The following is a 21583-nucleotide window of genomic DNA, read 5'->3' as shown; positions in this document are numbered from 1 at the left end:
CTGACTTAAATGGCTGCTTTAGGAAGAGTTGCTGATGTTTTTGAAGGTACGGCTGATAATGCAAGTAAACATAAAGAATAAGATGTAAAGAAGATCAGATTAAGAGTTTATGCTTATCCTAGCAGGTGTATATTTCAGTGAGACTTTTTGGGTAACAAATCACAGTAATTGTGAAAGTACTTAGTATACACTTCTGGTTTAAGGTGACTGTGGCATATAGCATAAATTGTACCATCTCATTTAAGTAATAACACACAATTTTAACATTAACATGGTTTTTAAAATATTTTTCTTTAATGATTACACACAAAACATGATACCTTACTGCTGAAGTTCAGGCTTCCAAAAGTTTCAGATAGAGTTAAACAGCTGTTCGTAGAATTCTACAAATAAAAATCAACCCCCACTCCCAACACCAAACATCCATGACAGAGCATAGTACCAGTTGATGTGAACTTGGCAAAGATGAGAGAGTTCATTTTGATGATTATTGCTAAAACTGGGATAGGGAAGGTACTTGTAATTGAGAGTAAAATCACCATTCCAGTATTTGAATATGGAAAGGAATAATTTGTGCCTTAATTATTGAACTTGAAAGCAAATTTACCCTGAAATTAAATTAGGCTGCTAGTGAAATCGTAACTGTATCGGTATGGAAGTTATGTTTCTTAACTGGTGGCTTAGGTGCTCTAAAGTGTAGATGCACCTAGATTAAAGACCTTTTTTTGGGTGCTTAGTGTGGATCACTAGACCCCCCCCAAAAAAGTAACCCACCAAAAAAAGGAGGCCACATGCTTTCAGACTGCTTCGTATCAACAGAAATTTGATATTGGAGAACACGTAGAATGATAATGGTCAAAGACCCTGATAAGCAATTCACTGGCAAAATTACTGTTACGTTTTCTACTTATTTTACCCCTGAAACATATACTGGCTGTTACCGTCAGTGCGCAGGACAAGCCATGCTCTTGCTTGCTTAATTTCCAGGGTAGAGCACAGATGATGCATCATTTGCTTGGAAGTGTTCCCATGTATTTGCATATGATGGAAAGCATGGTTTCATCTGTACCGCCTCCTATCGATAATAATCTCATGTCTCTGTAGAAATACAAAGAGTAGATTTAAACATTTGAATGCTATACTGATGGAAAAAGTACAGACCTGTACATACCCATTTATCCTATGCAACTATTATGGAGCTGCTTTTATTACACTGAAACCCCTTGTTTACAGAAGTATGTAGATGGAGTGGACAAATGTGTTGTCAGCACCGTAAATACCCTTTTGTGTACAGGAATGTTGCTAATTCAAAATCAAAAGGCTTAAGATGTAATTTGGCACATCCAATATTCAGATTCTTTCAAAAATAACCTTATCTTGGCATAACCCTGTATTTTCATCTTGAAATAAGTTAAAACCTCTCCTAGCATACAACTGTCCCTCCATAAGCCCAGCCAGACGCCATAGACTTCTGCTTAGGTCTGATCACTTTGGCCTGGCATATGAAGCATCACAGGCTCCTCCCACGGTTTTCTGCTGGACCGCCTGCTCAAACGACCTACACGTTACGTGCTGACACCAGCTCTCTGCAGAACACCTCATCCACTGCCTCCTCCTGATGAGATGGTCTGCAACGCTTCCCACAACATCCCCGCTGTTCTTTTGCCAAAGCTGTAGGTGCCTAAGCCTGCAGCTGAATTTTTAAGAGGGGAAGGAGCTTTTGGAGGGCCAGCAGCAAAAAGTATTGCAGCACCTAATTTTGCTTAACTGTGTGGTCCATCAGTACGTGAGGTGTTGGAGAACTGTATGGAGAAGGTACAATTTTCATTCTAGTTTTTTAACCAACAAGCGTCGTGGTCTCCCTGATGGCTATGTGAGATCTGGCATAATCCATATTAGTATTATAGTAAAGTATTATAGTATAGTATTATATGGTATTATAGTGTAGTATTATATAGTATATAAAGCTTCTCTGCTTTAAAAATGAATGACTGCTCCAAGCTTACTTTTGATATTTCTAATTGCACTAATTTAAAAACTGCCATTAATATCACTGAGTCATCCCTAACAGTATTGCCTAAGTAAGTTTGCTGTGCTAGCCAGACTGCAAACTACTGCAGCCTTAAGCAATTTTCTTCACAAATTTCTTTTATTCTTTGGGGAGAAGAAAAAAAAAAACCCAAACCCAAACCACTGAAACAGTTCTGCTAAACTACCTGAAGATTCTTCACCTTCCTATGGGCCTTGTTGAAGGCAGCAGAGCGGGAACAAGGGTAGGTTACTTTTTCTTCATGCTGCAGTGCTGTCTGCTTTTTCATGCTGCAGAAAGCCCCTGCCAAAGCTTAGCATCTTGCATTTTCACAGCACCAGTAAGTAATTAATCCTCAGAACCCCTCTGTGATGCTGTAATAATCCTCCATTTGCAGCAGGAATCCTGGACACATGTGGCTTGTTTCTATGAAGTTATAAATAGGCAGCAGTAAAATCTGGCTTTGGTGGTGTGTGACACACGTCAGGTCATCACACATAAATACATGTTTTAAAAAAACAACTTTCACATATATTTGTGTGTGTGTGTGTGTGTGTCTCTACAAAATTGCTGGTGAATATATTTTTGTCTCTATGGGTGAGATAAGGAATATTTCCTACAGAATCTACAGGCAGGCAACTAATGCCTAATCTCTCTCCTGGGGAGACAGGATAGAAGGTCTCACCTAGTTTAAGAGGATAGAGATGACAAAGGACTCAAATGACTTTAATCTAGCAGCCCTCTTCTGGCAAAGAGCCTCGCTTTCAGCATAACAAAACAAAACCACAGGACTAACTATCCTGCCAGGAACTCTGTGAGGAAGCTGGGGAAAATGACATAGTAAAGTAAGCTTGTTTATCTTAAGTTTATATTATATCCATAATGCATTATTAATACAGCATATAAATACTTTCATATATAAGTATTAGAATTTTATTGCTTTAGGTAGGCTGCCCCTGGAATGCTTTTGATCTGGCACAGCAACGCTTTGCTTCTGATTTCTCCATCGCCTTGTCACTGCCCCCATGACAGAGCAACGTGTCCTGCACTACCTGCAGCCCTGCTGAGGTGAGCACCGACCCGTGATGGCTTCACCCTGACCAAGGACAGTGAGGAACCAGCCTGCAACACACCAAACAGTTATGTAAAGGTGTCATTTTGAGGGACCAAACATCTCTAGCTGCTTGTTGAATGCTGTTTTCCTCAGAGAGTGGGAGTTGGCCTGAGGAAAGAGACAAATCTTGACTGTTGTGTTCTGCCCTCCTAAAACACTCCGTGCAAAGATTCCTCTCATTCAGGAAACCCCATGCACCTGAAACATTCACTGTGGATGATAAGACTTGTTCTACTCAACCAAATCAAGAGATGTAATGTTAAAAAGCAACCCACTTTTTGATGGATTTAAAAAAAACCAGAACAATTTCTTCAATGCTGAGTTAAAAAACTGCATTTATGAGGGAGGGTGAAGAACTCTTCCCACCCATGAAACTCAATCCAGGTTATCAATAATTTCTAGTGAGGCAGCAAAAGGAACAAAAAGTACCCTCCACATGATCAAATCAAGTTGCCCATCTCCACAGGTACCATGTCATATAACCTCATTCAGAAACGTATCAAGCACTGCTTTAAGGAGAAAAAACAAGCCTCCTTTAATCTTGGGCTATCCTAATTTGAAGGCTTTCACATAAGTGTTCTAATGGTTAGGAACCCACTAATGTACGGCCTGAATGTGTTCCTGAGTAGTATAATTCAGTATAATCCTTGAGTTTAACATTCCTCTTTGGCTGGTGTTGACCCCTCTGCATCCAGAGTGCCATTCAGCCCTTTTTGCACTAGCCAAGCCATTTCCATCACCCTGCCTGAAATCTTTTGGTCCCACTTGTCCTGAAAATCAGGGCTGGTACTTGCTCCAGTCTGAGCTCTTCCTTGCATGGAATTTCTCTAGCCATGAAGTAGGGACAGGTACCTTCCTCATAGCACGAGGAAAGCTTTTGACCTTGTAATGTGCTATATAGGCACTAAGACCACAGCTAATGGCACACTAAATCTGTATCTAGCCTCACGCTGATAAAATGTGATGGTGTTTGCGACTGTGCATCCCACTACCATTTACTACCCGCAGTTGAGAAGCCATGCTTGCTCAGGGAACTGCTCTACACCAAATTTTCCTCTTGAAAGCCATACGGTATTGGGATCTAAAGAGCCCTTTCTGTTCACAAACACCCTGCAGGGAGCCAGCTGCACTATCTATCATCAAGGCAGATGTCTTCACATAACTTTGAAGTCCTGAGAAAATAAACTAAGTCATTTTTTTACCCTTTTCCAGCAGTCATCTGCACCAGTCAGATGTGGGGAGCAAAGCAAGTTTTGGTGACTCCAGCTCTGGATTTCCCTAGCAGCCTGGCTTAATGGCAGTAGTCCCTCAGAGATGCTGCTGGCTGCTTCCCTGGTTAGAAGGCCATTGGTAAATCCTTCCCAAGGTTTATGTGGATCAGAGTATGACTGCTTCCTTTCAGCACAAATTGCACTTGATTACAAAACAGTTATCCTTTTTTCTCACCATTATTACTTTAAAGTTGTATTACTGGCAAGATTTTCTCTTTAAAATATATTGATGCACCCTCCAGTTTAATATTTTGTGACTTCTTCCATCTTCAGACTCAGCTAGATTGCTTATAGGCTGTCCAAATTAAGCAGCATCGAACGGAGACTTTGACTCAGAGGGTGAAGTTTGAGCTGATACCACCCAGCGTGGCAGGCCTCCAGCCAGGGTGGCACAGCCCAGTCACCAGCGGCCATGCCTGCCAGTCTGGGTGGCCCTGCCCGTTTCCCCTACGGGGCATTCTGAAGGGACAGCTGAGCAGGAGTGGGCATCACCTTGGCCTGCTGTGGAGCATAGCTCCGCTTTGAAGTCATCGCTGTACAGTCACCTACTTTGATTTGCCATATTAGAACTACATGTCATGTGCTTCACCTCCTAAATTCCCTCTCAGGGTACTCACAAAAGTCAACCACAGTGGTATACAGGCATCTGCCTCAAAATCTCTGCAGAAAAAGGTTGAAACTACAGATTTGTTTTCACAGATGACTGAGGAAGCGTTACTAAGTCTTGTCCCAACAGCTAGCTACTGACTTTAAAGCAAATTGGTTTTGTCAGCAGAAATTGATAGGTTTCGTTTTGTTTGCTACAATCATAAATTGTGATAATGACAAAGACTGATGAAAAAGCCCACAATTGTCTAGAGTCAGTCTAGTTTAGACATGCTTTGTAAAGAATGAAAGAATATAAGTGAACAAATAAAGAATGAAACTGAATAAAGTATTTCAACTTACTTTTTAAATGTGAGTAATACAAAAAATAATTTAGAAGGAAATCCATTACCTACTCAAAAAAATTTCCTCTTAAAAACTATATAGAAGTTTGACTTTTAACTATCCTGAATTACAAATAAAGCTTCATACTGCAATACCTAGGTGACAGTTGAGGGGGAAAAAAGAAATCTGGTTTTCTTCTGTAGCTATGTGCATTTGCACTTTATCTATTTCATGTGAGTAGTCAACCAGTATTTTTCACTACCGCTCTCTTGAGTCTTTCACAATGCAGCAGGTAAAGCAATGACAGCATTCTCCCCATCACACCCCACAGGACTAAAACTTGTAAGAACTGGCAGCAGTTAGACACAGTGTTTAGTACTTAGAAACAATCTTAATTTAAAAACAAACAAACAAACAAAGAAACAACCTTTTTAAGAAGGCCAGACAAGTTCTTCCTATAACAACTGAAGTGTACATCATTACTATTAACATATATAGATCACTACCTGAAATTTTTTAAAACTCATGTTATGAAGTCTGAAAAATTGCAATATACTTGCTACAGAAAGTTTTCCTCCCTCTGATCTCTCACGACTGGGTTTTTCATATAGATTGTGGGTTTGTTCAATAATTGAGTTTTCCTAAGTCATGATGTCTTTGAGGCATTTCATACAGGGGAGAGAAAATTAAACAAACACAACTACAGTCTGGCGTTCTTCTCCAGAATCCTGCTAGTAGGGTAAAGTCTGGAAAGCCCACTCTTATTGTTTTTTATATTGGCTTGTATTTTTCTATTAAACCCTTTGATATTTGGGCTCAGAACTCCTTTTCAAACCCATTCTCCTTCTCAGAGTCCCTACAACTGAAAATGAGACATTTACGTATATAGAGTCAGCACAGTACAGGCACCTACAAGGTAAACCAGCTATCTTTATGCCTTCTAGAGAATACTGCACTTTAGAAAAGCCAGTTGTTCTACTAAATTTAAAAGACTAATGATTAAAATGACAGATGTGAATAAAGTTATTTGGCAGACAGTTTTGTGCCGGGTCTGTTTATTATCTCCCCACCAACACTAGTAACTAAAATTCAAAGACTTCATGCACTAACCATGCACTATGTCCTGTGCTCTTTGAGCAGTAACAGCCCAACACGTGTCAAAGGCTAACATTTCCTTGGAAACTTGGTAAGAATTATGCTACAAAAATCTTTGTACATCATGACTAGATGTCATGCTGTGCACTTACGCTGCTTGCTACCCGACAAATATCACAGTGACGTGAATGGTTACTCAGACTGCTGCACAAAAAAAAAAACGGCTTTAGGAAAGTTGGTGCTTTCCTTAATGCTACAGATTAACAAGATTCTGACTTGAAGCTGTAATTGTTTATTTAGGTAATACTCCACTTCTCCCTTCCTGGAGCTCATGGTTACTCAGTGAGGGAATTTTACTGATTCACAGAAAATTTTAGAGTATAGATATCATACCACCTTCAGCATCATTTATAGGAGTGTTTGTTTTAGAGGCAAAAAGATATGTTCCTTTAGCCAGCTGACACATTTTATACCAATAGAAAATACTCTTGATTTCTTCTCAGGAAAAACGTGCCTGTGCTGGTGTACTGAGAAACCACTCTGGAATTAACAAAGCCTTGCCCACAGTTAGCAATAACATACTGGGCTAGAAAATCTAAAGACAAATCAAAGCTATATAAAAACACATACACATTAATCTGAAAACATTACTACACTGACAGCAAGTTCATAAAATACTACTAAGAATAGAAAAAGTAACTAACCTAGAGTTGAATCTAAAAAGAAACAAGCTTTTTACAGATTTTTTTTTTAAAAGTGTTCTGCTCTCACTTTCCATAGATATGTTTACCAAAACTTTCAGATAACTGAACCACTAACTAATTTGCTAACCTTTGATTATGTATTGTATATATAAGGGCTGAATTGAAATCTGTTACTGCAAGAAAATGCAAGTTCCATTTTGGTCCTTCTACAGAATATAGAATTTTTCTAACAGCTGCCAAGAAAACTGTTCGCTTAGAGAGAATTGTGGTCTAAGTAGATATATGGTAAGATTTGAAGGGACTTTAATTAATTTGCAGAAAGGCCTCCGTACTATTTTAGTGATTTAACAGCCTACTGGAAGCAGCTACATCTCTCATATGTCTCACACAGTATCTGATATGATAATCAGGTGGAGACTTATCAGAAGAGACTACTGCAGGAGCCTAATGGTGAACTCCAGTTTCACACATATATCTGGGGAAAAAGATAATTTTCATTGGTTTTGAAAAAGTAAGCCTGTTTTGTTTTAGTTCTGTTCTTGTAATCAAGACTACAAGCAAACAAGGAGCAAAGAGGAAAAAAAAAACCACTTGTTGGTAGGCTTCCCCTTTTTTGCCTTGTCATACTGTCTGGGAGGTACCAGAGGACCATCAGGGAAAACATGGAGTTCACTTCTTTCACCGGACATTCAAGCCAATCTGTGTGTAGTTCAAACTACACAGTTGTGATGCAAAGCCAAGATTCAGCAAAGAAATAGTCAGCCTACGTCCTGACACTCACACATGTCACCCGGAAGTGATGTGGGACTGTGGATACCCTTGCATCCACAATGTATATCACGACATACCATTCAGTGGAACAATACCATTCACACCAGCTAGGAGCTGGTGCCCTTTTCAAGTAGGTGATCTTTTAGCAGGACGTTTAAGAGGCCAGATTTCAGTAAAGCCATTTCCTATTTTCAGCACTCGCTTGCTTACCTGTAAAACCTGCTCACCAGAACCTCGCTGGTGAATCCCATTCCTCCCCAAAACTGGAGACAGGTATCACTCACTTCACGGGCCAGACGACCTGCCTTTAGCTTAGCCATGGAAGCCAATTTCGTCACATCATTACCTTCCACATAGAGAGCTAAAGAAAAAAAAGATTTAAAAAGCACAGTTATACACACACTGATCACAGCCTGACTCTTGGCAATCACCTCCCCACGTTCCTTTAGCCTGACAACATTCTTTGCACGAAAAGAAGCACATCTGGGAAGGCAGATGTGGGAGCTCACCAACGGTGCGGTACAGCAGTGCGCGAAGGAGCTCCACTTCGGTTGCCAGCTCGGCCAGGCGGAAGTGCACAGCTTGGTTGTGCAGGATGGGCTGGTCAAACACTTTCCGCTGGCGAGTGTAGTCAATAGTTTCTCGTATTATAGTGTCCAGCGGTGTCACAGCTTGAAGAAGCAAAGCACAGAACAAGACGTCATTTTAGCCAGATTTGTTGTTTTTCTTCTTGTTGAAAAAGACCTTTTTTTCCCCATTGTACAAACAATGCATTAGGTTTCCTAAAGTAAATTATTCCATACACTCAGTTTGAGGTGCAGTTTCAGTTCTGAAAAATGCCTGGCATTTCCTTGAACCCCGAAGACGTCTTTATCCCTGTTCCACCTGAGCCCCAAACTGCCAAAACTCAGAGCAGAGTGGAGGTGGGTTGGGGGGAGGGAAGGAAAGTCATAAAGAGCAGTATGTAATGATGAGTATGTAAACTTTGTCCTTAATGCCTCATCTGGGGCCCCGGCAAAAGCTTGTGGCAACTTCTGCTTTCCATGCTACCTGTGTCCTGAAGATCTGTTACAATCCTGAAAGAAAATCTGAAGGCAGACGGTGTGCTCACTGAGGCATCCTGTCGAAATACAGAGTTCAAGGAATCTTTTAGGGAGAAGGCAGAAACCTATTCAGAGATCAAAGAACAGGAACAGACTGCTTACTTTATGTCATCAGACACTGGTACAGAAAGGAAGGGAAAATCATTAAGACTCAGCCACGTTCAGTAAATGCTAAATAGTGCTTCTAAGGGAAAGAGAATCAAAACAGGATACTGCTGGAAGACAGGTGAGAGAGATGGCGATACTGTTTTAAAGCAGGAGAACAAGTTTACTGCTACTTTTTGAGCAAACTTAGAGATACCCTGTTTTAAACAGGAAGAAAAGGGAAAAGGTTCTTTTCCAAGGCAAACCAGCCTTGAAGTGAAGGGCTAGGCTATCCGCCTCTTGCAGGTTACCTAGGATAACAGCTGATGCTGAATTTGTGGAGAATTTTGCTTGGCAAATGCGACCCATGTCACTATGGCAAGCAGTAAGGAGAGGGAGAGTTCACAAATCCATCTGCATGAGAAGGGTCACATTTTCACTTTTCAAAATACACATAGCCAGATCCATTCACATTTAGAATTTAACCCACAAAACTCTGAATCTGAAATGCAGAATACAACAAAGTCCTGGACTACTACAAAATCCCTTTTCCCACCTGCCAGTTACTCACGTTACAGTTCCTTACAGGAGCCTGGTGTGCTTCCATATTCCTTTTTGCATCGCTTTCAAGATCACCTCTATTTAAACTTCATCCCTATACTGCTCTCATATGCAGACTCTGCGTCCTACCAATTGCACCCCGCCACGATCATTCACCAGCTCTCTCACAGAGTGCTATTTTTCACATGCTGTCCACGCATTCTGTAAGCTGATCAGCTTTTCTCATTCCTTAAATGTTTTCCCCTCCTTTCTCAAACAACTAGCCTCAATGCTTATTTTCAAAAGTGCATATACAATAATGTCCTAATTTCTTCTGTGTTAATACACTATGCTGCCACCCTAATGCTGGTTTTCTGGCCAGGAAAATAAATTTCTGTTTTCAGGTACATCTCTTGTATGGAGGAATATCCCTGTTCTTCCAAAGGACCATGTAACACAACTGCTCTCAGTGTCCACCTCTGTGCTTCACTGCCTCTTTCCTGCCCCATCTGATCCATCCTCCTCTTTCCTTAGCTGCTATCACCACTCTTCCACTTATTCTGCTTATTATTATTATTATGTGGGGGACATCATCCCCCACAGCATCCTTCTCTCTAAACTGGAGAGATACAGATTTGATGGGTGGACTGTTCAGTGGCTAAAGAATAGGTTGGATGGTCGCATCCAGAGGGTAGTGGTCAATGAATGGCTCAATGTCCAGATGGAGACCAGTGACGAGCAGTGTCCCTCAGGGGTCCATACTGGGACCGGTACTGTTTAATATCTTCATTACTGACATAGGCAGCGGGATCGAGTGCACCCTCAGCAAGTTTGTAGATGACACCAAGCTGAGCGGTGCAGCTGACACACCAGAAGGATGGGATGTCATCCAGAGAGATCTGGACAAGCTGGAGAGGTGGGCCTGTGAGAACCTCATGAGGTTCAACAAGGCCAAGGGCAAGGTCCTGCACCTGGGTCGGGCCAACCCCCGGTATCAATACAGACTGAGGGGTGAAGGGATTGAGAGCAGCCCTGCGGAGAAGGACTTGAGGGTACTGGTGAACAAAAAGCTGCACATGAGCCAACAGTGTGCACTCACAGCCCAGAGGCCAACCATATCCTGGGCTGCATCAAAAGAAGTGTGGCCAGCAGGTCAAGGGAGGCGATTCTGCCCCTCTACTCCTCTCTGGTGAGACCCCACCTGGAATACTGGGAGCCCTCAGCACAAGACAGACATGGAGCTGTTGGAGAGGGTCCAGAGGAGGGCCACAAAAATGATCTGAGGGCTGGAGCACCTCTCCTATGAAGACAGGCTGAGAGGGTTGGGGTTGTTCAGCCTGGAGAAGAGAAGGCTCCAGGGAGACCTTGTTGTGGCCTTGAAATATATACAGGGGGCTAATAAGTAAGGCAGAAAGAGACTTTTTACCAGAACCTGTAGTGACAGGACAAGGGGCACCAGTTTTAAACCGAAAGAGGGTAGATTTAGACTGAACATAAGGAAGACTGCTTTAGGGTTGGAACTCGATGATCTTTAATGTCCCTTCCAATTCAAACCATTCTATGATTCTAAGAAATTCTTTATGATGGGGCTGCTGAGGCACTGGAACAGGTTGCCCAGAGAAGCTGTGAATGCCCCATCATTGGAAGTGGTCAAAGTCAGGTTGGACAGGGCTTTGACCAATCTGATCTAGTGAAAGATGCCCATGGCAGTGGGATGGGACACAATGATCTTTAAGGGTTCCTTCCAACCCAAACCATTCTGTGATGCTGTGACTACAGGTATTTAGAGCTATAAGCATAGCTCTAACATGGCAAAGCTTAGCTGTGCAGCAAACAGCAATGAAACGCAGCACACTGTGAATACCATCAACTCCCAACAGCCTTCTACTACATTACAGCACACAATACTTTGCCGGTCTCATAAATAACAGAGAAATGCCTTTCTTAACAGTGAAACTCATTTTCCCTCTGAACTTCCCCCCGCCCTGTATATTTGTTTCCTCTTTTGTCATACAATGTTCTCCACATCCTCAGAAAAACTTGGTGGCATGGGTTTCAATTGACAGCACACACAGGAAATGTCACTCTAGGGCAGCCTAAGAACACATGGTCTACCACACAGCTGAGAATTGTGAAAGCACGTCAAGTTGCCAGATGCAGAATAATCTTTTCCTTGTACTTCCATCCAACTTATATTTTTCCACTTGAAACTTCTGCTCACTGTAAACACACTTTGCCTTGCTACATCTTTAAAACAAAAGGAAATTAATATATTTTTCTTAGGCTGTGGCTGATCACTTTCCAATGAGATGTACAGTGAGCTCCAAGCTGAGCAATACATCTCTTAAGGATGTGCATTGCCAATACAAAAGAAACTGTCATCCTGCTTTACTGGCCATGACTCAATGGTGCTCATAAAACTGAGACTACAGGAGCAGATAGAAGTAATTAGAGAAGTGCCATTCTGCTCTCTCACACACACTAAACTCCCTCTTTGCCTCCAAGTTAAGCAATTCACAAAAAAAACTGTTTGTTTTCTTGCCATAGCAACTTCGTTTTTCTGTAAGCAATGCAAAGGTCCACAAATGGCCGGTGTTCACCAAGTGTCACAACATAGGAGAGATACATGGCAGCTCTTCACTTTCAATGATGCAAGAAACACAGCAACTTTTACTAATACATTTGATAACATGTCATTCAGAAGAAAAGACCACACCTGTGACCAAATTTTGCATTCCAGGAAATTAGTTTTCCATTTATATTTTAAATCTGTTTGACTGAAGACTTGTTTTAAAAGGAAATAATAAAAAGAAAAACAAACGAGGTGAAGAAGGAAGGAAAATCCCCACATGTTCTGAAACCTGGCCACAAAGATGATAATTAATAAACAAAGAGAAGGCTAGAGCACATGATAATTGATACTAAACATACATAAAAACAAAAAACAAACCCCCCAAACAAAACAAAACAATGACCAAAAAGGAAACAAAGAAAAGAATGGCACTCAACTGCCCCTTCCAAGTTTTAGAAAGTGGTGGAATCAAGGATGCCAAGACTGGTCCTTAAAGTGTTTAAAAGCAGACTGACGATTTTCAATGTCACATGAAGAGACATGAATGGGGAAGGAACAGAAACATCCTTCTGAGGGCCAGAACCGAGGACTAGGATTACACATGCAGACCTAACCACAAGACTACTGAAGGCATGTACGTAGTTTTGCACACCTGAGCCTTTTGCAGAACACTTATCGTTGAACATATGTAAAACCATTTGCGGGACTGGAAGTTAACAACTAGATGTCGTGGAGTACCAAACTGCATCCATCAAGCACATGGCTCCCTTCTGAACATCGATTACTGTTTTTTCTTGTTTTCCACAACTGGTTACCTAGGAAGTTTGCAACTTGGCCCAACCATGGGTCTTGTCCCAGCTCCAAGGGCTTGCATGCATTATATATCAGTGGATAAATGCAAAACCAGGGGGCTCAGCACAGTATAACACCCTGGCCACTGTGCTGCAGGAGGCAGCTCCCTCTCCCCTGGTGAGCTCCAAGGCTCTTCCTCCCTGACGCCCCCTGCCTTGGGGGGAGCGAAGATGCCCTTCCCAGACTTCTCATCCAGGGCAAGGGTCCACCTGTGCCTGCTGTGCTGCTCTGGGCAAAAAAAGAATTGAAACCTGGTGTCCCACTTCCTGACAGAGCACAGTGACTGCCGGGCAGTTGTGCAAGGCTGGACAGTACCAAGCTGCCCGTGGTTTTAACAGGAGTGATCTAACCTGCCAGGCTTTGCGTTTTGATGCTGTCAGTGCGCGTCACTTTTGCCTCGGGCGTGACTAATGCTGCAGGCTACTCTGCTGCCTGGGGAGTATCACTGCAACCCAGAGCTTCTGATTGTTTTGTTTAACTTAGACTACAAACTGAGCATAAAAATGAACAATGCATGTCCTTGCAGTCTGTGTACGCCTTGATTAAAGCAGGACCAGCAGTAGGACCATCTCTCCTCCTTGCCTGAGTCTGACCTCCTGCTTTTTGCTAAAACTACTCTCACATTTACTGTTTATCTCAGGCTGAACTAAGAAATTTGGCCAAAACCAAAGATTTTTTTTAAAGCATTTGAACTCTAAAATATTTGGTCTGGGATCAACCCACAACAGGGAGTGATTTTTTTTTTTGTTCGGTGACTGAATCAGAAAATCACTTCTTGGAGTTCTCAATTCCCCAGCCACACACAGGCAGTAACAAACAGGGTATGCATAGGAGCATGAATATGGTGAGATTATTTATACAACCCTGAAATTTAAAGAGTACCAATCTTCTTACAGTAAACCACATTATATTTAAGCTGAAGAAGCAAACACTGTGGCATGGTGGGGAAGGTTGGGAGGCTGACAATGGACAATCCAGACTTGGATCTGGTTACCTGGAATATTTGGGTAACCAGAATATTCATATAACTCAAATATGTGGATTCAAGTACGGCCTAAGTTCAGAGTAACAGGAACTTTGTGACAGCATAACTTCAGGGAAAGGAACTTGATGGTGTACCACTTACGTCCAAAGCATACAGAGGTAAAATAGATCCACAAAACAAAGCTCTTATACCCTGTAAGAGCCACTTCTTCACACAGCCACTAAGTTAATTTTCTAAAATCCAGGATAAACATCACAGCTTACAGGAACAGTCACCGTCCTTCTATTTTGTGCCAGTATTTTGATAGCCTTTGTACTATATTTGTAGCAGACATAACATGATGCCATATTTTATCAGCAGAAAAGCACCAAGAAAAAGAAACAAGGCAAAACCAGCCTCTGTGATGCCACACAAAATATTTTCTATTTCAAGTTCTCTTACAGAAAGGGAATGTTCTCTGTATCCAGGCTATGACAGATTTCAAAAACAGATTGTAAGAGGTCATTGCAGTTTACAATAAAAGGAAAGTGCTGTTAGTCATGCGAAGGGTGACCTGTGCCTCTCCCCAGCCCCAGAAGCACAGATGATGACTTACCAGTGGCTACTGCCCACAGCCGCTCTTCTTGGAATTGCAACATCTGATATGTAAAACCGTTTCCTTCCTCACCGATGAGGTTTTTGGTGGGGACTCTTACGTCTTCAAAAAAGATCTGAGCTGTGTCTGATGACCTCATGCCCAGTTTGTCTATCTTTTTAGCAATATGAATGCCTGAAGAAAAAGGGGTATTAGAAAGGCCACAAAAAAGTAGAAGCGCTATGTATAAGTACAGCATTTTTTAAAAAAGCACAGTTAGCAGATATAAAGGTATGTTCCAAGACTACAGTGAAATCTACCTTTAGTAAAAACATAACAGTATTCTGGAATTTAAGAGTAAAATGGCCCACATCCTATTTTTAAGAGTTTTTCCATTTAACCAGCAAATTGGAAACTGCAATAGTAAAGCTCCTACTTTTCATTATGTCTCCAATAATTATTCACTAGTAGTAATAAACTTACTTCATGCACATTTTGAAACAATGCAATGTTTATTTCCTCATGTTTGATTTTCAGGGCACTATAATAAAATGCTGGAATTCAATTTAGCATTATTTGCTGTGCGTCTGCACTGCTGTGTAACAGTAGAGAAGTATTTAATGATGACAAAAACAGAGCCATGTTTTAAGCTGCAACTAGATAATTTCACCTCCTGGAAATCTCCTTCCTTCCATCTCTTCCACATTTAACCTCCCCTTTCTAGCCTATCCTGATTATTTCTGGTACGTGTAGAAGAGAGGTTTATAACCACACCACACTGCTTTTTCCTAATAATAAGTTAGTCTTAAATTTGTAACTGCTACAAACACCCAACAATTCCATATCGATTCCAAATTTTGTTAAAGCTATGTATTTTATGATGGCCTACAAAATACTGTTTGATTCATCTAAGTAGTCATAGAAGGGTTCATAATGATACTGTGAACATAATGATAATGTTCACTCCTCTGAGTTTTCATGAGGACATGCTTGTGAAGGTGGTTTGCTTGCCCACAGGCCTCCGTACACAGCACTGACTCTAACCTCATACGCAATGGTCTGCTGGAGATGAACCCGGTTCCTTCAGGTCTGGCCATGTAAGAATTCAGCTACCCAGTCACACCAGGTAGGACTCCTTCCTGTTGTTTGTTTTTCCCTAGCTACAAGTTCTTTCATGCTATTGCTAAGATGCAAGCACGGCTTACCACTGTGCCATGGCAATTTCCTTGTCTTCAGTTTTTAACCCCATTGTTGCTCTGGGGCTAATGCAAATATTCAGGATGGAAGTCAAGAATGTTTCATAGGTAAACTGAGGCCAACAACCAGGCATGAGGATTTGTGCAAAACATGCTGATTACATCTGCCAAGTCAATATATGTAGAAAAAGCGTCCTCCAAATCAACTTATATCTCTTTGCAGAAGACCAAACGTTTTACTACCCACATACATGGTATTCTAACCAGGTTTGTGATGAAGAGGTATTCTGGTAGTATTTTCCCCTTTATTCTATTTTTCTTTTCTACTTTTTTTTTTTTAATCCTCTACCACTCTTCAATGTGGCTTTGTAGGAGTTGGTCACCACATAGATTGTTGTGTTCCCTCTCTGTACTTGTTTGTAACCTGCTACCTTTCATGGCTTTCACTGAACATCTCTTTCTGAACTAATATAGACATCTCAACTTCTACTGACAGAAGGCCTTCAGCCATGTGAAAATTACTTTGTTTTTGTAAGCAGAAGTTGGCAGTCATTCCATTAAAATTCACTTTCTCTGGCTGCATTGAATAGGGTAATGGAAAGGCTCATTTCTCTGCAGAGCTGAAATACTGACACTATTTCCAAGTGCCAAGACTGCTCTTAGAATAAGGTCCACATAGACTTCCACACAAGATTTTTCTCCACCAGCCAATCTATAAACAGATTATGTGTTAGGAATACTTGCTTTGATATGTGTTCAACACAGGAAGAAAATCAGGACAGCTGTATAAAAAATTTGACTCTTGGATTGAAAATTATCCAGCAATTTGCACCCAGTCATGCCAAAATAAGCATTTCTGGTTTGTTTCTGTATTAAAATCAGCTAAACACACACTTAAACATTTACAGGCTCAAGTGTATCTAGAACATCTTTTCCTGTTGAATATTACTGCTTGGTTTCTTGAAAGTCTCAGAGATCATGTCTTTGGTCTACTTCCAGCCAGTTTTATGCAACCACTGCTCCTCACCCATATGAAGATGCACTTACTGCTCATTAGTGAGTGGTGTACTAAGGACTCTGCTGGAAAAAGTATAACTGCCGCCAGTTCTATATATTGCTAAATCAATCCTGTTGTATACTTCCCCCGATCCACATACAACAACTGTTGAAGAAAGCTCTTACAGGTTTGGTTAGAGGAGCTAAATGTGTTAATGATTTCTATCCATACTTCCTCCAGATTAGGTTGTGTGTTCAGGGTTCCTGAATCCAGAAGCAGCCCCCCCCCCTTTGTTGTGCCTTACCAGTTTCACTTGCTCTTAGATTAATTGATGTTTCTTATTCAGAAGGAGGCCAAACTGCATCAGCCTCATGTGCTAACTACAGAGGGGGCACTACACGCTTTACATTTTCTCTTTCTTCTTTTTGAAGACAATTCTACATAATCATCTCTTTGGCTACAATATGGGCATCAAAATCTTCCTTTGCTTAGTTATTGTCTTCATTCTCTTCATAAGGGGTACTATATACTAAAAATTACCAGCAGCAGTAGAAATCATCTGCCCAGATAATGCCTGGAGTTTGTCTGTATTAAGTAGATCACAAGCCATCCAACAACACAAATCTCAATCTAGCCATGCCAAGTGCCTGACTTACTAAAACCACTCTAACAGAGCCATTTGTGCTACTTGCACCAGTACCACTGAGATGGACTGCTGCCTCTCTTCCTGGGCAGTTCTTCCCAGGCATCTTTGATTTTTCATTTTCTCCCACTCTCCAGCCTTCTGACAATCTCTTTTATTTCCTATATTCTATTTTGAGAGAAAGGCAGTCTCTCCTGACACCATTTAGTGCCATTGCAAAAGAAAAGAGGCAGATTTTAAATTGCAACTTGAGAAACATGCCCTTACCCCTTTCCTGGATGCTTATCTCTCTATTATCTCCTCCTCACAATCTACCCTCGTGCTATCTGAGCACACAGTGGACAAACCAGCACACAAACAGTTACCAGATTAGGGCTGCGAGCCATTTGCCTATATATCTTACACAGAGACATTTTACGACTTGTTAGGTGCTCTTTCATCATATGAGAAATTCAGCTTGTTTTTTTTTTAGGCATCATTAGTGTGAGTATTCACGCAATCGGGATATGTACTGTGAATCCACAATGCCGTTATCCAAATTCCCTTTACAAGAAATGTATTCAGCAGTGTCTCTCTAACCTAGACCATGATTTGCTTCACCCCAGAATAGACACTGTACACACGTGAAAATAGAAGAAGCAAATCCTACTTCATATCTCCAATAAAATGCCAGTAGTTGAAGGTAATAATAATTCACTTTCAGACTTTGAATTTTTTTTTTTTTAATCACCACGTTATACAAGTATGAAACAATTAAGATTTTCGTGAAAAATGCTGGACTAGTCACCCATGTCCTTACAGCTGCCAGCAAGGAATGAGTTACCACTGCGCCATGGATCCCTTCCTTACCCTGCTATATAGGCTGGTGACTGCAGCAGTTAGTCAGACATAAAACACTCGTTCTCCACCGCTCTCATTCTTGAGCTTTGACACACAGACATCTATAGACGCTTGGTAGTGCATCACTCGGTCATGTCCTCCAGACACTTCCTGTACAGTCTTGGTCTGCTGCCTTCCAAAGAGCACAATCTTTGGCAGACAGACATCCTTAGGATGTACCAAAACAGCTGGAGCTTCCTCCTCACATCTGTGTCAAATAGCAGCCTTTTTCACACTTTTCCTCTTCGCCTTCCTGAAAAAGCTCATTTCTGATATGACCCACCCACTGAGCACAATCAATCGTCTTTATACTTCATTTCAAAAGATGACCAGTCTTGGTAGAGTGACCCTTTTGGAGGTCGGTATCTGTATCACACAGAAGAATGAATGCATATACACTTTGAGGAGTGCAATTTTTGTTTCTAGGATGACTTCTACACTTCTGTGGATTAGCAGTGTAGCAATTTTTCTACTCAAAATCTATTTACAGCAGGTAAAGGTGGTCTGTGTATAGGCCACCCCTCATAAAGGTACAATGACTCATGTCTTTTTGCTTATTCCAAAGTGGCTGAAAACCTCCAAGTCAATTTCTGTATATTTGATCTGCCTCTAACAGTGGGTTGGCTGCTTTGCTGTTTTTGGAAAAGTGATCTCAGAGAAGTAGTACTGCATTTGCACTCTGACTGTTTCACAAAAAAATCACAAGGAGGACCTCATGCAGATGGCTGAGATGCGAGTTCACCTGGAAATTCAGGGAGATCCTGGCTCTGGGTTACATGTTCACTCACCATTTACCAATAAGGAGAAAGTCTACAACTAGTGAAGCAGCTCAGGTCCATCTTCTGTGATCACCCATTCAAAGTCTGTCTTGCATGAGCAGAAGTTGTAGAAACTCACAACCCACTCAGAACTTGCTTAATTCCTAAGGCAACTCACTTGCTTAACTTACTCCACACTGAAATTCACTTACAAGCCACTCCCTTAAGCAGCTCTCATCACCCTCTTTTGCAACACTGCAGCCCTGGGTTTTTTCCCAGTCTGATCCATTAAATCAACATATGGACCTTCACTTCACTGCTGTGGTGGTGCCCCTACATGTGAAATGGTGACGAGTATGTAAAATACGCTGCGTTGAGTGAGCAAAAGTGCTATTGGCTTATATATTAATATAAAATATTAAAATACATGAATATACATTACCATATATTAATATATATTATATATTTAAAATGCATGTTAAAATATATCACACATTATATATTAATGTATTACATAATTTTTAAAATCTTAAAATTAATGAAAACCAAAAAGGTTTAAAAAACTTTTGAACAGGTGTTAAGCCTGCAGAAGGTCCCCACCAGCATAACCTTAACCATATCCTCTCTGAATGATGTCCTTCATGCACACAGCACTTTATTGCTGCAAGGTCTGCAGACTACTCAGGAACAGACACCATGTGGACTGTACCACTGAAACTTGTACACTTAGATCAAGCTGTATTTCTTCAATGTCTTCACCCAAATTCTGAGTTGTCTTCAAAAACAAATCCCTGCTTCCAAGATCTTTGAAGCTTTCACTCCAGCCCACATTTAACTCACAGACTATTTTTGTAATTTAAACTGATAATGGCCCTGGCAAAAAGATCCCTTTGCAGAGTGCAGCCATGAAGCACCCCGAGTATGCCTGCATTTCTCTTCTGCAAAGCCACCAGGTTGGGTGGTGGAGGACGGTTATTGGAGGAAGATCGGGATCATCCACACAATACAATCTCAGCACACCATTGCATCCTTCTAGTATTCAGTACAGCTGGTCAGCCAACCTGCCCTAATGGAGTCAGATACTGCCCATGGGCTCCTGGGAGGCAGGTGTTAGCATGTGGGATAAGACTCTTTTGGGAGGTATTTTCCATGTATTTCCCAAGTTCAAAATCTCTAACTGCTTTATCCTTTTATTTTAACATGTTTGAGAATCACTTTCAACATTTTCTGAAGAAATAAGACAGCAAGCTTAAAAATACTGCTCCATTCACTGAAAAAAGTAGTACATATTCTGTTCACCAGTCCTCATACAAAACAGGAGTTTAGCGCTATTTTGGAAAGATAATTTAAGAACATTTTACATGTAGTTCATAAGTAGCAAAATCTATGTAAATAGAGCAACGTTATCTATTTTGTGGAAGGTTTGCATCCTTATGCCTTTTGGGGACGGAAAAACAAGATGAAAGTTTTGTGGAACTTCTCCAAAACTAAAAGACACTGGATGTTATAACAAAAAAAACCAAACCCCAAACTAAAAAGACCAAACTCCAAAACAAAACCAAACAATAAACTTTGGCTCTATTTTTCAAGATTTCTTTGAGGCATTAATTTTGTCCTTGGCATTGACTTGCCTATTCATTCTCACAGAAGGTTATGAAATATTCCCATGCAAATGTATCTGAACATCTTTTATAAATTTATTTTTTGGTAAAAAGGACTCTTCATATAAAATTATTTAGGAGTCACAAGCTGGAGTCTGCAAAATTTTTAACTTCCTTCTTGTTTCCTCTTGTCCCCTACTTTTTTGTGGAAGTGTGCAAATGCATTTCAGAACCAACTTTGTATGACAGTGAAACACCTAACTTTGAAGAGCATTTATGGGTCCAGTCCTTTCTGTCAAACACCTTTCCTTCTTGCACTGGGGATACACGAAAACACCAATAAAATAAAAAGAGAAAGGGTTCTGTGTTATTACCAGGTAGATTCATTGGCAGACATATGAGAGATTTATTTCGATGGGGAGGTCCTTCACTAGTGTTTGCCAGCAGGCACATCCAGTCCGCTTGGCACCCAGATGTAGTCCACATCTTACCACCATTTATGACATATTCATCGCCTTTTCTCACAGCTTTCGTCTTGATATCTGTTTCAAAACATAAGAAATGAAGGGTTATTCTTGTGAAAGGGGGGATAAGCTGGTTCCTGTACAATCGGCAGAGTCATTCCCTTGCCCTCAGACAGACAACTAATATTTGGTTCTCCCTTCACACCCTCAAGGGCTCTAACCCTTCCAGGCTGCACAAGGCAGACCCATCTGAACAAGTCTCGGAAGACAAGCCAGGGAAACCAGACCAGTTCTGTCACCCTCCTTCAGATGGAGCCTTCATCCCAGTGGAAAGCAGAAAGCCTTCCTTAAGTAAATTTGGTTGTCAAAAACTTGGGCCAGAAATATTTCAGTCTGAGGTGATCTATTACCCATTCCTGTT

At 41.1% G+C, this 21583-nt stretch overlaps 1 protein-coding gene across 1 annotated transcript in view; it reads right to left on the bottom strand.

Moving 5' to 3' along the window:
- Positions 1-272: 272 nt before the first annotated feature.
- LOC142052571 (putative acyl-CoA dehydrogenase 6) overlaps positions 273-21583 on the bottom strand; it is a 92808-nt gene continuing 71497 nt past the window's right edge. Inside the window, exons 5-9 of the mRNA XM_075082848.1 lie at positions 21073-21240; positions 14646-14819; positions 8424-8585; positions 8125-8275; positions 273-1098 (exon numbers count right to left, since the gene is read on the bottom strand). Coding sequence (XP_074938949.1) covers positions 1008-1098; positions 8125-8275; positions 8424-8585; positions 14646-14819; positions 21073-21240 — 746 coding nt within the window. The 3' untranslated portion in view covers positions 273-1007. The remainder of the gene's footprint in view (positions 1099-8124; positions 8276-8423; positions 8586-14645; positions 14820-21072; positions 21241-21583) is intronic.

The sequence above is a fragment of the Phalacrocorax aristotelis genome, chromosome 2 (genome assembly GCF_949628215.1).
Source record: "Phalacrocorax aristotelis chromosome 2, bGulAri2.1, whole genome shotgun sequence".
In the NCBI taxonomy this organism is placed as follows: Eukaryota; Metazoa; Chordata; class Aves; order Suliformes; family Phalacrocoracidae; genus Phalacrocorax; species Phalacrocorax aristotelis.
This window is presented reverse-complemented; position numbering and strand designations above follow the sequence as displayed.